Genomic DNA, 15,182 nt, shown 5'->3' on the forward strand with positions numbered 1-15,182 from the left:
ACTTCCACCACCAGAGTGCAGCACACACAGCGGAAAACACCCGTCCCTCGCGCCTACCCCTCCGGGTGGCAACACCTTCCCTATCGATAGTTCCGGGGTGAATTATGTCCCGGTAACCGGTAATCACTACAGCGTAAATTTATTTTTATTTACTGTAGTACAAAATGTATTGTAGTACAAAAGCATGCTAGATACGCAATCCATGAACTCAAGGAGAAAATTACATGCCATATCAAAGATCCGCCCACTTTTAATGCAGTTCGGCGCAGGATCGGATATATGGATAGTCCGGTTATATCGGTATTTTTTCCGACTCCTGAGAATATCGATATAACGAGACTTTACTGTACCTAATATGGATGTGTTTGGACTGTGTGTGGGTACCTGCAAAAATGTGTGATTATAAAAACATGCCAATTTATTTGACATTGTTGAAATATTGGTTGAATTGCACAAGGGTATTCCACTAAATTTTAATTCCAGTTCCAGACAATGTAGAAAACATGTCCTCAAGCAAAGATCCAGACACCCTCACTCCATCCTCCTCATGATAAAAAAAAAAAAAACAACGACCTGCAGGGAGATAAAATAAAAGGCAAAGAACCACTAACCTGCAAGATTAGGATTCGGGTGGATTATTCTGTTTCAGCTCTGAAACTGCCTATATTTGGTGACCTGAGTTCAGATTTGAGTGGGTGTGTTTGGTCAAAGACTTTGTGCTTTGTCTCAGTGTGGTGTTTCACATTGACCATTTTTAGGAGTGCCACAGTCTCTGAGCATATAAGTCAAACTGCTTCTGTGCTTCCACGGGGAAGAATGAACATGAATGAGTATTCTGTCTTGAAAGTTCTATTTCTGCTGCTCTCTTAGAAATCTCCATGTGTATTTATTTTTCTGTTGACTCCAACTTATTTACTTGCTTATTCTCGTTTTGCATTTCTCACTTCGCTTCCAATTCGCCTGTCTCTGAGTCACAATGTTTCCTGAAATGCACAGATCGGACTGACCGAGTCGTACCATCTGGGATGGCATGAAATGAGTCCAGTGTACAATTTAATTCAAAGAGGACTAAATACAAACAATTTCAATGCCAGTGCCACATAGAGCAATTAGCTGCCAAAGACAGTTTAGCAGTGAGAGTAGGGAACAGGTGGAGGAGATTCTAAAAGAGTGGGTGTTTGTCCTGGAAAGCACAGGAAAGAAGATTAGCCGCAGTAAGACGGAGTATAGTATATGTGTGATTGAGAGGGACCCAAGTGGAAGAGTGAGGTTACAGGGAGAGAGTTTCAGCTAAAATGAAAGGAAAGGTATACAAAACTGTGGTGAGACCAGCCATGTTGTTTGGTCTAGAGACAGTGCCACTGAGGAAAAGACAGGAAGCAGAACTGGAGGTAGCAGAGATGAGGATGCTGAGGTTCTCATTGGGAGTGACCAGGATGGATAGGATCAGGAAGGAGTACATGAGAGGGGCATTACATGTTAGAGGCCTTGGAGATAAAGTCAGTTATCGGCCAGACTGAGATGGTTGGGACATGTCCAGAGGAGAGATAGTGAATATATTGGTAGAAGGATGTTGCCAGGTAGGCGGCGTAGAGGAAGACCAAAGAGGAGGTTTATGGATGTAGAGGACATGAGGGTAGTTGGTGTGAGAGAGACAGATGCAGAAGACAGGGTTGGATGGAGGAGATTGATTTGCTGTGGCGACCCCTGAAGGGAAAAGCCCAAAGAGAAAGAAGAAGAAGACAGTTTAGCAGGGCCTTTTTAGTATTATTTTAAACTGGCTCCAGCCTGGCAGGGTTAGACAAAAACAACAAGGTGTATTTGTTTAAAATGAAAGGTTTTGCGAGTGAGTTATGTATCGATGGTAGATAAGCGCTAACACGTTGCCGTACTTTTCTGAAACAGAGTGGAAAATACTCCATTCCGAACAAACCAGGACCGTATTTCAAGAAAGCTGTGTCGGTCAAAATAAAAGATAAAAATACTTTGATCACTGCTGTGTGACGATATATATCCTATGATTGACTGGTGACCAGTCCAGAATGTAGTCTGAGGCTCCATCTTCTTTGAACAGGTGTGTATATGAACCTCTACACACCAGTTCTATAAATCATAACACCACCAAGTAATGTTTTTTGTTTTTTAGACCTTCCCTAACAAATGGGCCAAATGGTTTGCCCCTAACTATCTGCCTATATTAAGTTATTACAGGCTCAATCAAACATTGCCTCAGGTTGTTTTTCATTATACTTAATTTGTTTGGGCAAATTAGGAATTTGCCAATATGAAATTGATCAAAATACATTGCACAGTGTCCGGGGCTGTTGTGATTGTCAACACCAATATAGCCTCCTAACACTTAATGCAACCAGCTTCATCAAATGTTTATTATTTAATAAAGTGACTTCACTTTCCCATCAAAGTCAAGCACATTTTAAAAGGCAAGGCATCGCAACGGTTAGATTCTCAAACAACAACATTACAAGCCATGAGTGCCTCACAAACATCAACACCACACACTGGGTGTTTTCTGATTCCATCCCTTTTGAAAATGCGCTCTTTCAAGTGAAATTAATCAGCCTCTTTATCACCTAGGATGTCATTACCCAAGCGCAGAGTGAGAAGTGAGAGCACTAATCGCCCAGCAAGAGGGCCTTTTGTGCTGCTGCGCAACAGCAATTTCAATTGAATTTGTGATGCAAGCGAATGATGATCTGTGAGATTAGTTGGAATTTCTTTTTTGAAGTAAAGGAGATGGACATCAGCATTCTGTATGATACTCCAGCACATATTCAATCCAAAATAGCCAGTAAAAGCGACAAAGACAGACAATGACTCAGTCTAGACTGTCACTGAAAGCTTCAAAAGCAACATTTTCAGAAAAAAATATATATTTTTGAAAATGGGTGCATTAATCAATTCAGGGTTTGGTTGACTGTGGGATTTGATTGGTGATTATCTTTCAAATTACAATCATTGGCTCGGTATTGTTTATTAAAGGAATCCAATACCATTTTTTTAAAAAGATGATATTCTACCCACAGTCAGTCAAGGACAATGAGCACACTGGTTCAAAGCGTGATTGATTGACATGTAGAATCATATGAAACTACTTTTTACCTGTTTTCCATGAGAACTGGTGATCCATATGAAACACGATGTCTGATTGGACAGGAATGGAAAAGAGAGACAAAAGGACGAAGAAACTGAGGTAGTTCCCAGTTCGCCGTGCCCAGCCAATGACCCCAAAGTCATCCTTTAATGTCATAGTCCAGCTCATTGCTTCCTCTCTTACTCCTGGGGGAAAGAGAGAAAAGTCATCAGTCATACACGTTTGAATATAAACACACTAGTATAAGGTGCACATGGTGAAGGTTCTTACAAAGCCTTTTTACAACTTTGGACAACGGGTGGATTTTTGGATGCAAGGGGAAGACTGGTACTGCGAAGTTCGCTTTTGAGCCAATACCAAGTCAACAGAGATCCGTTAGATCATTTTGAGACAGGTTAGTTTTTCCTTACTGATGTTTGTGTTGTTGCAAAAGTAATCTCTGGCCTCAATTCAGGGCTAAAATCCCAACGCTTCTCTGTGCACTCAGTCTCAGAATAACCGCTATTAGGTCTCTGCATTCTATGCACATCCCCACAAGCGCTGATAATTTCTGATTAATCCCTTTAAACACCTACTGTCTCCAGGTTAGAGTCAATTCTGATTTTAATGTGAATGCATATTGATGCCATATTACCAATACTGATACCAATATTTTGCAATTGTAAAAAATTCAAGAACTTATTTGCTGTTGTTGTAGTGTGGTGTCCGATGGTCGAAAAATTAAGGAAGCAGACTTACAGTTCGTACTGGCCTACTGATATCTTTGCGACACTTTGAGCATGTCATGCACGCTTTTATTTCATCACGTCTGGACTACTGTAATGCACTTTACTCTTTTTATTAGCCAAAAGTCTCTCTCCCGCTTACAGTTAGTCCAGAACTCTGCGACACAGCTTTTAACAGAAACCAAAAAGGGGGAGCACATCACCCCATTTCTGGCCTCCCTACATTGGTTGCCTGTTGGCTTTAGGATTTATTTTAAGATTTTATTGTTTGTTTTTAAAGCGTTGAATGGGCTCGCCCCCAAATACGTACATCTTGGATCTCATCCAAATTTACTCTCCAGCGCGGTCACTGAGGTCCGAGGGCCAGCTCCAACTTGTGGTGCCTAAGACGAGATTTAAGACCAGGGGGGACTGAGCCTTTTCTGTGGTTGGCCCCAAACTATGGAACTCTCTCCCCTCCTAAGTAAAAAAGGCCCCCAACATCGAAAGCTTTAAGTCTCATCTTAAAACCCACTTTTATTCTCTGGCTTTTAACTTGGAGTGAGTCGTATGGTCCTGTGTCTTTTAGTTCTTTGTTTTTATTGTAATTGGTTTTATTTTTTATACTTTAATTGCTTTGTTTCTTGTTTTTAATATTTTAATATCTATTTTACTATTTTATTTCTTAAATGATCTTTTAGTTTTGGATTATTACTTTTTATTTTTACTAGTCTGCGCAGCACTTTGGAAACTCTGTTTATAAAATGTGCTTTATAAATAAAGTGGATTGGATTGGATTTATTTAACAAGGAAGAATCAAACTTATGAAAATCACTAAAAACAAAAAAAAATTACTTGAATTATCCAAAAGACCAGCCAAAAAAAAAAAATCTACTCACATTATGACAGCCTGTATAAGGTTGTTGCCACACAGCCACCCATCATTCCACCCTCTGCAAAGAAACCCCGGCTCCTCCTTTATAGGGCTCTCAATCTGCCCAGAATGTCCCACTGTAGCCCATAGGTTGGTCTAGCAAACACTTCCAATAATGTATGTCTTCACAAACTGGATTTCAACAATGCCATTTTATGTCACCCCACTACTGCTACATATCTTCATAACATTCATGCATACACATATTTCTCTCCCCTAACCCAAGATTAAATTCCCATAAAACCTGTAACCCTCTCCCTCATCCCCAGTACATGGTATGGTCTGATGATGTCACTAATGATCACCAAACCTATAAAACCCAGAGATTCTTGGTGGCTCCTCCCCAAACATTCCTGCTGATGATTCCATTGGTAAGTGTGCACAAGTAAGATCAACTCCGTTCACCCGTTCCTAATAAAATCCAAATCCTAAACAGGAGTGATGGCAAGATGAAGCCCCATGAGGCTTTGAACCATTTCAGTCAACTGGTTCGAGAATGGAGTCATTTCTTGAAGCTTCATGTGCACACGAAACCACCTGCTGGCCTTGGATACAATTACAGGCAGCTGTATCTTCATGTGTGATGCCTCCAATGCTGATCTGTTTTGGCTCTTGGAAATGATTATGTACTACAAAAAAAATGTATTGTAATGGTAATGGTTTTATTTCATTTGAACATGCATCAGATTACAATTGAGTGCATCACATAATCAGTTCACAGTTCCACATGTCCAAAAGGAGTAGGAAGAAGCAAACCTTATTAAATCCTACCCCTCCATCTGGTACTTTTACAATCAGTAACTGTTACATTTGTTCACTTCCTGCTTTCCATGATACAGTTTAAGGTTTGTTTGTTTTTTTTTTTGTATGAGGTGATATGACCATCCAATGACATAATGGGTACCATAGTAAGTGTCAATATAGTGATATATATAGCACATCATGACTGGTTCAAGACTCTTCATCCTTGTATTTAGCAAACATCAACTGCTTGTATTGTTTCTTGAATTGGCTCATCGTTGTGCATTGTTTGAGGTCCTTACTCAATCCATTCCATAGTTTGATTCCACATACTGAAATGCTATGGCTTTTTAACGTAGTCCTAGCATATAAGTGTTTCAAATTGAGTTATTCCCTGAGATCATATTTCTCCTCTCTTGTAGAGAAGTATTGGATGGCATTTTTAGGTAATTGGTTATTTTTAGCCTTATGCATTATTTTAGCTGTTTGAAGATGAACTATATCGGCAAGTTTAAGTATTTGGGATTTTAGAAATAAGGAGTTAGTATGTTCCCTGTAGGCGGCATTATGAATTATCCTTACTGACCTTTTTTGCAGTACGTTTAGCGAGTGAAGATTGCTTTTATAGTTATTACCCCATATTTCCACACAATAAGTAAGATATTAGGTAAAGTATAACCAAATGATTAATCTGCAAAGTGTAAGATAAAATATACAGTGTATATATAAAATGCTGAATGTTTTCCATAAATGCCATGTATCATGTCATATGGCTATCTTCATCATGGTTTTATGTCACATTGCATCAGCTCAGTGAAAGTGCTTGTCTAATATGAAGATGTATGCTTGTGTAACTTCGACAGATCATGGGAGATTTTATAGATTTTTACTAAATAATATTTTTTTCTTAACAATTTTTGGTTTGATACAACTTCACTATGCTTTAGTTTGGTGTATCTTTGACAACCATGTCAACAAGGGCCTCATCCAACTCTTTTTTTTTTCTTGTGGTTGATAAAAACATGTGACTTTCATTTACATAAGTCAACCCGGAAAATTTGTGTTCGTAATACTATAAATATATTAATATTATAATGTAGTAATATTACCCTTACCATGGATGGGTGAAGGTCCAGTTTCATCTTTATGTTCATGAAAGGCTCTCACCACAAAAGCCCACATTTTAATGTCTAAGCCAGAGGGGTTTATATTGCTGAGTGACAGGCAATCATCGCAGCAAATTCTGAACCACTTCCCGAATCCTTCACGTGGTACAGCCGGGTAGCGAGGCTTCGGACGTCATCAATTCCGGCCCTTCCCCCCCAATGAATCAAGCCTTTGTACACTTTATATGACGATACACTTGCATAACATTTTTTGACACTTTTTTTTGTTTTGTGACGGTTCAAATATCCACACAACTATAGGACAACACAAACACAAAAGTAGTTGCTTTACATCAAAATACAAATATAACACCATTTACAATTTTCACATTTGGAGCACACGTGCACACTACACTCCTCCAGGCTCTTCCACTTCCTCCTTGCTGTCAAGTGTTTTTATGGCTTAAAACTAAATAAAAACATAGGACCAAGATTTTAAGCATTTTTTACTCCTATACTTATTCTAATATACTTTATAATTTAAATAAATAAAATGAATATTTTTATTACATTTATTTCAAGTCTGTCTGTATCCAGTGACTTATTCTGAGGTGAGGTTTTGTTTGTAAACATTATTGGCAATGCAACAATACAATATGAACAACATCACATAGATATTTGTGAACATAAACATAAATGATACCTGAAAAATATCGATTCAATCACGGCGGTATTGATTCGATATTGACACGATCAATATTTGGCTTGATCTGCTCACTCCCTTTCTGCATGCGAGTGTGATGTCTTGCCTACTTTGTGTATTACTGAATCACTACATCCTGGTACGATGTTTTGCCAGCTTCTAAACTATAAATAATTAGTCAAGGCCTTTCAATGTACAGTAAAAGTGGAAAGGTGTTGATGTCAAGAAGAGCCTTAAATCATGGTGTAATAGAGGGGATGTGTGCCTTTTTACTGCAGCTTATTTATTGCTCTCTGCTACTACATGGATTTCTGCCCTAATAGTGTTAGGGATTAGTCCTGGATTCACTGGCTTTCAATTGTGTTCCACTGACAGTCAAATTAATGACAACAGAATTTAATCCGCATGACACTAAATGAACTGAAAAAAAAAAAACCTAACAGCGTTTTAAAATTGATGCTTGTTAACTGTGACTTTAAGACCCTGTCCACATGGAACGTTCTTACCATTCTTGTTCACACTGTGCCGGATTGCATCCAGACAGGAATGGATAACTGAGTGAAACCACATGACACCAAACTATAGAAGGCGAAAGAACACATGTGCATATGTCCGTACTTCACTTTGCAAGGTTTGCGGCATTTTGGGAGGATAAGACAAAACAATACCAGGAGCATGTCGACCGGGGTGAGTGATAACACTCCAAATATCCAAAATGATGTTGGATTGGGGCGGCACGGCGGTCTAGTGGTTAGCGCGCAGACCTCACAGCTAGGAGGCCAGGGTTCAATTCCACCCTCGGCTCTCTGTATGGAGTTTGCATGTTCTCCCCGTGCATGCGTGGGTTTTCTCCGGGTACTCCGGTTTCCTCCCACATTCCAAAAACATGCTAGGTTAATTAGCGATATGAATGTGAGTGTGAATGGTTGTTTGTCTATATGTGCCCTGTGATTGGCTGGCCACCAGTCCAGGGTGTACCCCGCCTCTCGCCCAAAGACAGCTGGGATGGGCTCCAGCACCCCCCGCGACCCTCGTGAGGAAAAAGCGGTAGAAAATGAATGAATGAATGTTGGATTGTCGTCAAAGCCTTCTAGTCACTTCTAGTCACCTGACTACAATGAGTAATGGCTTGCTGGTCCATCGTTTTCCGATGTTCCCACTCCTGAAGCCGTTTTCAAAAATTTCCAAAAAGTTTCATTTCAGGGCACCCAGAGTAACATTTCCATATGGATGAGAGGCTGAAATGATAAAATACTTGACATTTCCATGTGGAACACGTGTGTTTGATATGGTAAAATGATCAGAAAGTAGACACATGCCAACCAACATTGGTCAGATTCTCAGTCCAAGCCTCTACAATGCAGTCGCCACCATCAAGGATAAAGATGGTGTTCTTTATCCCTGTGAAAGGATCCGTTGTTATGAAATTGGCAGTATTAAAGGGGAACTATTATGCTCATTTGTGGCACTTTGTATTGAATTATGGACTCTTATAGAGTAGCTACACACAATAACCCGTGAAGAATGCTTTCTTGAATGGAATGCACCTACTGTGGTCCTATAAGTGGTCTACCCCCTCCTCATAAGCCTGTCTCTCACTTTCATGCAACAACTCTTCTGTGACTGTACTATATACGGCATGGGATCTGTGAATCTCATTTATACCAATTCTTAATGACGGCTATCTAAATGGCACAATAAGGGAACATTTATTGTGGTTTAAAGAACAAACATATTCATAAAAGTGTAGGTTTCATTCATGGAAGTGGGGAAAAGTTCAAGGCACTTGAGGCACCAACTGAAAAATCAACATTAGGATAAACGTAGGACCAGAGGAAGCCAAAGTACTTGTCAAGGATTCCGATTTTGACAATGACATTTCGACTACCAGGAAATTAAAGACGCTACTCGCAAAAAAGTCACCCACAATTGACTAACAACTCAGATTATGCCAAAATCAACAAGAAATACATTTGATTAATTGATTATCAAGTTATCGCTCAATTTATATACGGAAATAAAATAAATGCTGGAGTCATACCTGAGGAAACCATACTAGATTGGACTGCTTTACATCAGTTTACCATCCAGTCTTATTCAACTGTTGCACTTTTCGGTAACTTATCAGAAAAAGTATTTCTGTTCAAAAACCTGCAATAGCAGATTTTGACCTGTAGGGCATATCTGTGTATTTCAAAAAAGACAAACAAAGAGACAAACCTTCGCGATAACTGCCATGACAAGGTTTATAGGATGACTGAAAATGTTGCTTTTCTTAAAGCCCCACAGTTTGGAGTGTTTATACAGTTCAAACTTGGGCTACAGCTGTCTGCCTGACTGCCAGTATCCAGGCGGAGTACAGGCTATCATAAAAATCTCTGAAAAGAAAAGCTCTTAAACCGTTAAATATCTGGGTCAATGGAATCATGCCAAGCTCTCAGTGGCTCCAGAAAACCTGGCAGCGCCTCTCAGATGCTGCAGTGCCTCCTATTAGACACTCCATGATCTGATGGAATGCAATCTGCTTCTCTGTCTCCTGCGGTTTTTTTGTTTGTGGCTCACTTGCTGGATTTGGCAACCACATCTTGGATTTTTCATAAGGGGACAGATGAGCAATGCTCCACAGAGTTTCCCCTTACAGGTGGTCTCACTAATGGATGCTTGATTCCATGTATTCAAATGAATGGGAGAAGGCCAATTTGATAAGCTGGGGGTCTGACCGACCACCATTTGCTGCTCCCTTCCTAAATTATCAAAAAGGCTCGTTCCCTTTGATGTGACAATGAAAGTTTTGATTGCCATCTGTTTGGCAAATATGTCCTCCTTTGCTATGGATTTATCCACCATCATCAGCTCATTTGGGCCATTTCCATTCGGTAGGAATGATCATGACGGCATTACTGAGAGTTTTTTTTTGTAAGACGGCACAAGAAAGACAGAAACAAGGCCAGAGAATGACTTAGGGGAAGTATATAGCTTGCTTGGCTTCCATGTCACTGGTGCTGACTATAGTAACCAAACCACTAACTAAGCTAACTGGACTTGTAGAAGAAGTCAGACAATGGAAATACTTGATAATATTAAATATTACATTTGCACTTACAGATTTGGTCTAAGGTGTGTAGTGCAGCACAGTGCATTTCCAGTCACTTAAAGGGATAGTTCGGATTTTTTTACATGGAGTTGTATGACACCCCCATAAACAGTGAAGTCCGTCAACAGCGACTCCCCACTTTGTGTCCTGAGCCGAGCTCTGGTCAGTTTTATGCTGAGGATAGTAGTTCCAGCTAGTTGCTGGGGGCAGTTCAGTAAATAGTTTGGATTCTCAAAACAATATAGGTTCAAAAACATTTGCATCACAAAAATGTCTAATGGAAAAAAACAGACCGATTATTTTCTCTGCCATCGTATCACTTTGCGTTCCCACCTGTCCATTGTTGTGTACGTGTTTCTCAGATGTACGGATCACAATCGCTGCAACGCGAGAGCTATAGTGATTTAAAAAGTGGTACGTACTATACGTGTCGCCCTATAAATTCCATTGTTTTCCTTTCAGACCTTGCTATTAGATAACTTTGGCTGCTTGCATTGGCTATAATGTGGGAACCATAGAGGCTACGGTGAAACAGCTTCATGTGTGCAATATACACTTTTGCAAGGAGCATTACGTTCCTTCATGACCAGGACAGAGCATGAGACGTGTTTTGAAGAGTTCTGCTGTTCCAGTACCACAGGTAAGAACTCGCTAATTTGTGCCGCCCATTCGCGCCTTGTTGTTGTCACTGAACTCCCTGATGAAGTTCGGCATCCGCGCTAAAAGGAACGTCATCATCCAATGTTTCGTAGTCAGACTTGTTCACTTGTTTACTTTCACTATCCCAGCAGTATATACTGTGAAACCAGTGAGGCAAATGTGCATAACAATGGACACATGGAAGCCCAAAATGATACGATGGCAGAAAAAATGACACTGAGGTCCGATTTTTTTCTAGTAGGCATTTTTGTGATGCAAATGTATTATGCTTTTGAACCCATATTGTTTTGAGAAGCCAAACTCTTTACTGAACTGTCCCCAGCAACTAGCTAGAACTACTTTCCTCTGCAACAAAATCCGACCAGAACTCCGCTCAGTACATGAAGTGTGGAGTGAGTTGCGGTTGACGGACTTCACTGCTTATGAGGACTTCATGCAAAAAAACTGAACTATCCCTTTAACTTCTCATCAAGCCTTGTTGACACATGCACTCACATAGCACAACTAGGGTTGCATCCACTCACAGATAACCCATGGAAAAATACACACATTTGATGCAATGTTGTCATTCACACACTCTCACTTCTACACAAACTGAAAGGAAAACTGCACTTTTTGGGGAATTTTGCCCATTATTCACAATCGTTATGTGAAACATGAACACATAATTTTTCCTTTTTCTGTGCATTCTAAGGAGAGAAAACGAATTAGTATGAGCTCACTAACAATGCACGTCATTGGGACACACCTATTTTGATGCCAACAGTGTTCCATTTACATAACTGACATGTATATTAACCAAGCTACAGCGCTATGGTTATTGTAGCAGCTAACACCAAAACTATATATACCTGGGTGAGTAACACAACGCCTTGCAAGCCGCTCGCCTCAGTGTTACTCACAAGACAGAACAGACGAAAGAGTGGATACCTCGCTCTCAATGTCACTATGAAGATGATCATATGCTGTCAGCATTTTTTTTTTTCTAAGAACTGAAGTCTTTTGCTGGAAGATACGGTCATTCCAATGAGAGCAGACATTGTAAGTGTTGATGTTTCTTTGTTTGTTGTTCTAGTAGCGTAGCGTAGACTCCTGAACTAAATCGATATGCCTCTGAAGTTTTGGTAATGTTTTCAATCATGAAAAGACAGCAAGATACTGTAAGAATTAAACACTCAATACACATAGTACAAATACAAATACATTCAACAGAAGACAAACCTGCCAGGAGACATCTTACCCCTCGACATCCCTCTGCATTTTAAAGTAGTAGTTTCATTTTATTGGGGAGCCATTTTATACTCTTTTGAACTCATATTATTTTGAGAAGCCAATCTCTTTACTTAAGTGGCAGCAATTAATCGGAACTACGTTCCTCTTCACTGAAATCACAGGACCAAGTTGGGGGAGGGGGAGTCAAAGCTCTTGGGGATGTCATCCAAACTCATGTCATAAAATCCAAACTCTTTAAGTACAGGTAAAGCTTATTCCCAATTCAGTTAAACTGCATATTTTTGAGTAATATCTTATTGTAGCCAACGTATACACACATATTCACACCGACACGCCCACCCACCCTGACCCGCTGCTTAAAGTCCAGATCATAAGTCCACCCCAATAATGTCTGATCACTCAAGTCATAATAAGCCAAAGTTAGTATATATTAAAGCATAAAAACTGCACCACTGCGCATTTTGGAGTGGCCTTTTATAGTGGCCAGTCTGTACAATAACCATGCAGTCCAATCAGCATCTTTGATGGATGAATGGTGAATGCTCACTCACAGAGATTTAGACAGATTTGTGAACACTAAAACTGAGGAAGGTAGGCATTTTGTGTGCATAGATAAAATTTCAGATCTTCATGTAAAATCGGACCAAAAATAAACAGTTACAACAGCCACTGTACCTGATCAAGACAATTGCCAGTCATTCCTTTGGTCACTGCTGTTTGTTCAGTAGGCAGCCCTCACCAGCTCTTATGTAGCTGTACAAGCGAGGCAGATGGGGCCCCCCCAAAGACGTTAAGTCTGACAGGCACGGTAAATCAGTTGCATCAGGTCCTCCGCCTCAAGCACCATGCAGTGGCTTAATCCTGTGTGAATCAATGTGTCGAGGGTTGGGACGGTGTCACACCTCCAGCAGCACCGAGTACCATTAAGTCCCTGGCACTGGTTCTCTTGAGTTCCCACCCACCGGTGTTCCTGCAGACTTTGGCACTGGAGTCAGCACTGAGACAGGGTCTGAAGGACGAGAAGACACACCACATGCATGAAATAATCTGACGTAACAGGCTCAGAGAAAGTAGCAATGTTTATTTGACATTACATATAGTTGATATCTATCGAGTTAGACGTGTGCAAAATCTCCAAACGCTGACAAGGAATGAATGATGTCTAGTTGCAGAGCATACAAAAAATGGGCACACCATGAAGTTATTTCAGGCATTTCATTTACGCACAATAGACCATAAGCACATAGTGATCCAAGGGAATGCATTTGCTATGACAGAAGCCATTCATCTGTTCAGTTTTACTTTTTATAGTTCACCTTGAAAGAAAGATTTCACTCTGGGTTGTATTATACAAAATGCAATTTTATGATGCACTTATTTAAGCAGACTTTCAGAAATATGTGATGAAAAATCAGCTTGAACAGAATTTGCACTTGGTCACATTAAGTTTGCCCAGCAACTCATTGGTCTTTGGGGTAATCCATAACAGTAGCCACGTTTACATGAGGAATGGAATGGAATCTTTACAAATGACAATGGTATCCATGGAAAGGAATATTCCAATCTCTTGTCTACATGCGCCGTTATAATCAAACAGAATAAAGGGGCATGCGCAGTAAAACGTAAACATCAACATCACGTGATACCGGCTTCCCTGAGTTTTTCTTTCACTTGTTGGAATAACTCCGTATTGCCAGTTTTTCGTTCATCCAGTCTTGGAATTTAGTTTGGATCAAAAACAAGCTTTTCACAGCAGTCCAGTGCTGTTTGCTCGCCTCCGTTTTAAAAACTGAAGAACATCTCGAGCATGCGCTGAAAGAACGCACCCGGGATAAATTTAAAGAGGAAAAGATAAATATATGCACACCGGAAGCTGCTTGCCAACCGCCAATAAACAACAGAAGAAGAAGAACGCGCCCTGACAACTTTGTTTGAGCGGGTACAAGATACCTCAGTTGGATTGGGGAAATGAATATTCCACCCCCGTTCATTCGGATTAGCACTTTTCTTTCAGAATGAGGTTCATACAAAGGTTAAATTATTTCCGCTTGAGCACATAAACTGAATGCAATTGGAATATTTGGGTCCATGTATACATGGCTAATGGAATTTACAAATTTGGAAAAATGGCAATAGAATCATTAGCAGACCTAAGAAACACGAACATTTTACAATCACTACTGTGAATTATTCATTCATTCATTTTCTACCGCTTTTTCCTCACGAGGGTCGCGGGGGTGCTGGAGCCTATCCCAGCTGTCTTCGGGCGAGAGGCGGGGTACACCCTGGACTGGTCGCCAGCCAATCACAGGGCACATTACTGTGAATTATAAAAAAAAAAAAAACAGTACTGAAATGTCACAAAAATATTCACAACTACACCTTTTTGCACCCACAATGAATTAGAAGATCAGAGACTTGGGGCGTAGCTGTGTTAGTGAGCAAAAAACTACTGTTAGGTACAGTATTATACAATCTAATAGCTCATAATTTTTCCAATAACTAATCTAATAACTTTTCACAGGGGCCTGCAGGACACATGCAACACACACCCTCCATAATACACACTCTCACATAATACAAGCAAAGTTGTTTAACACATAGATATGACTTATGGAAAATTACTGGGAATACACAATAGGTGAATTGTTCTCACTTTCCAGGCACACAAGCTTACATTTCACTTTTTAGAGGGTTGAGCTCTGTGTACTGATATTATGAGCTCTTCTTTCATCTTCCAGCACTGTAACCAAATGTATTGTTCTCACTTCATTGACTTTTCTGATAGCAACTCGGCTCAAAGAACCAGGAAAAAAACAAGCTAAAAAAGAAATAGCCATAGACAGGGGATAATGACTTCTGGTTCCTGGTTCCACGTGAACACAATAGTAATAG

General features: G+C 40.0%; 1 protein-coding gene across 1 annotated transcript in view; it reads right to left on the bottom strand.

Moving 5' to 3' along the window:
• The window catches only part of thsd7ba (thrombospondin, type I, domain containing 7Ba), a 236,700-nt gene that overhangs the window by 172,168 nt on the left and 49,350 nt on the right, over positions 1–15,182 (bottom strand). Inside the window, exons 3-4 of the mRNA XM_078795299.1 lie at positions 12,963–13,296; positions 3,121–3,297 (exon numbers count right to left, since the gene is read on the bottom strand). Coding sequence (XP_078651425.1) covers positions 3,121–3,280 — 160 coding nt within the window. The 5' untranslated portion in view covers positions 3,281–3,297; positions 12,963–13,296. The remainder of the gene's footprint in view (positions 1–3,120; positions 3,298–12,962; positions 13,297–15,182) is intronic.

The sequence above is a fragment of the Doryrhamphus excisus genome, linkage group LG12 (assembly GCF_037039965.1).
Source record: "Doryrhamphus excisus strain RoL-2023G ecotype Guam linkage group LG12, RoL_Dexc_Guam_v1.1, whole genome shotgun sequence".
In the NCBI taxonomy this organism is placed as follows: Eukaryota; Metazoa; Chordata; class Actinopteri; order Syngnathiformes; family Syngnathidae; genus Doryrhamphus; species Doryrhamphus excisus.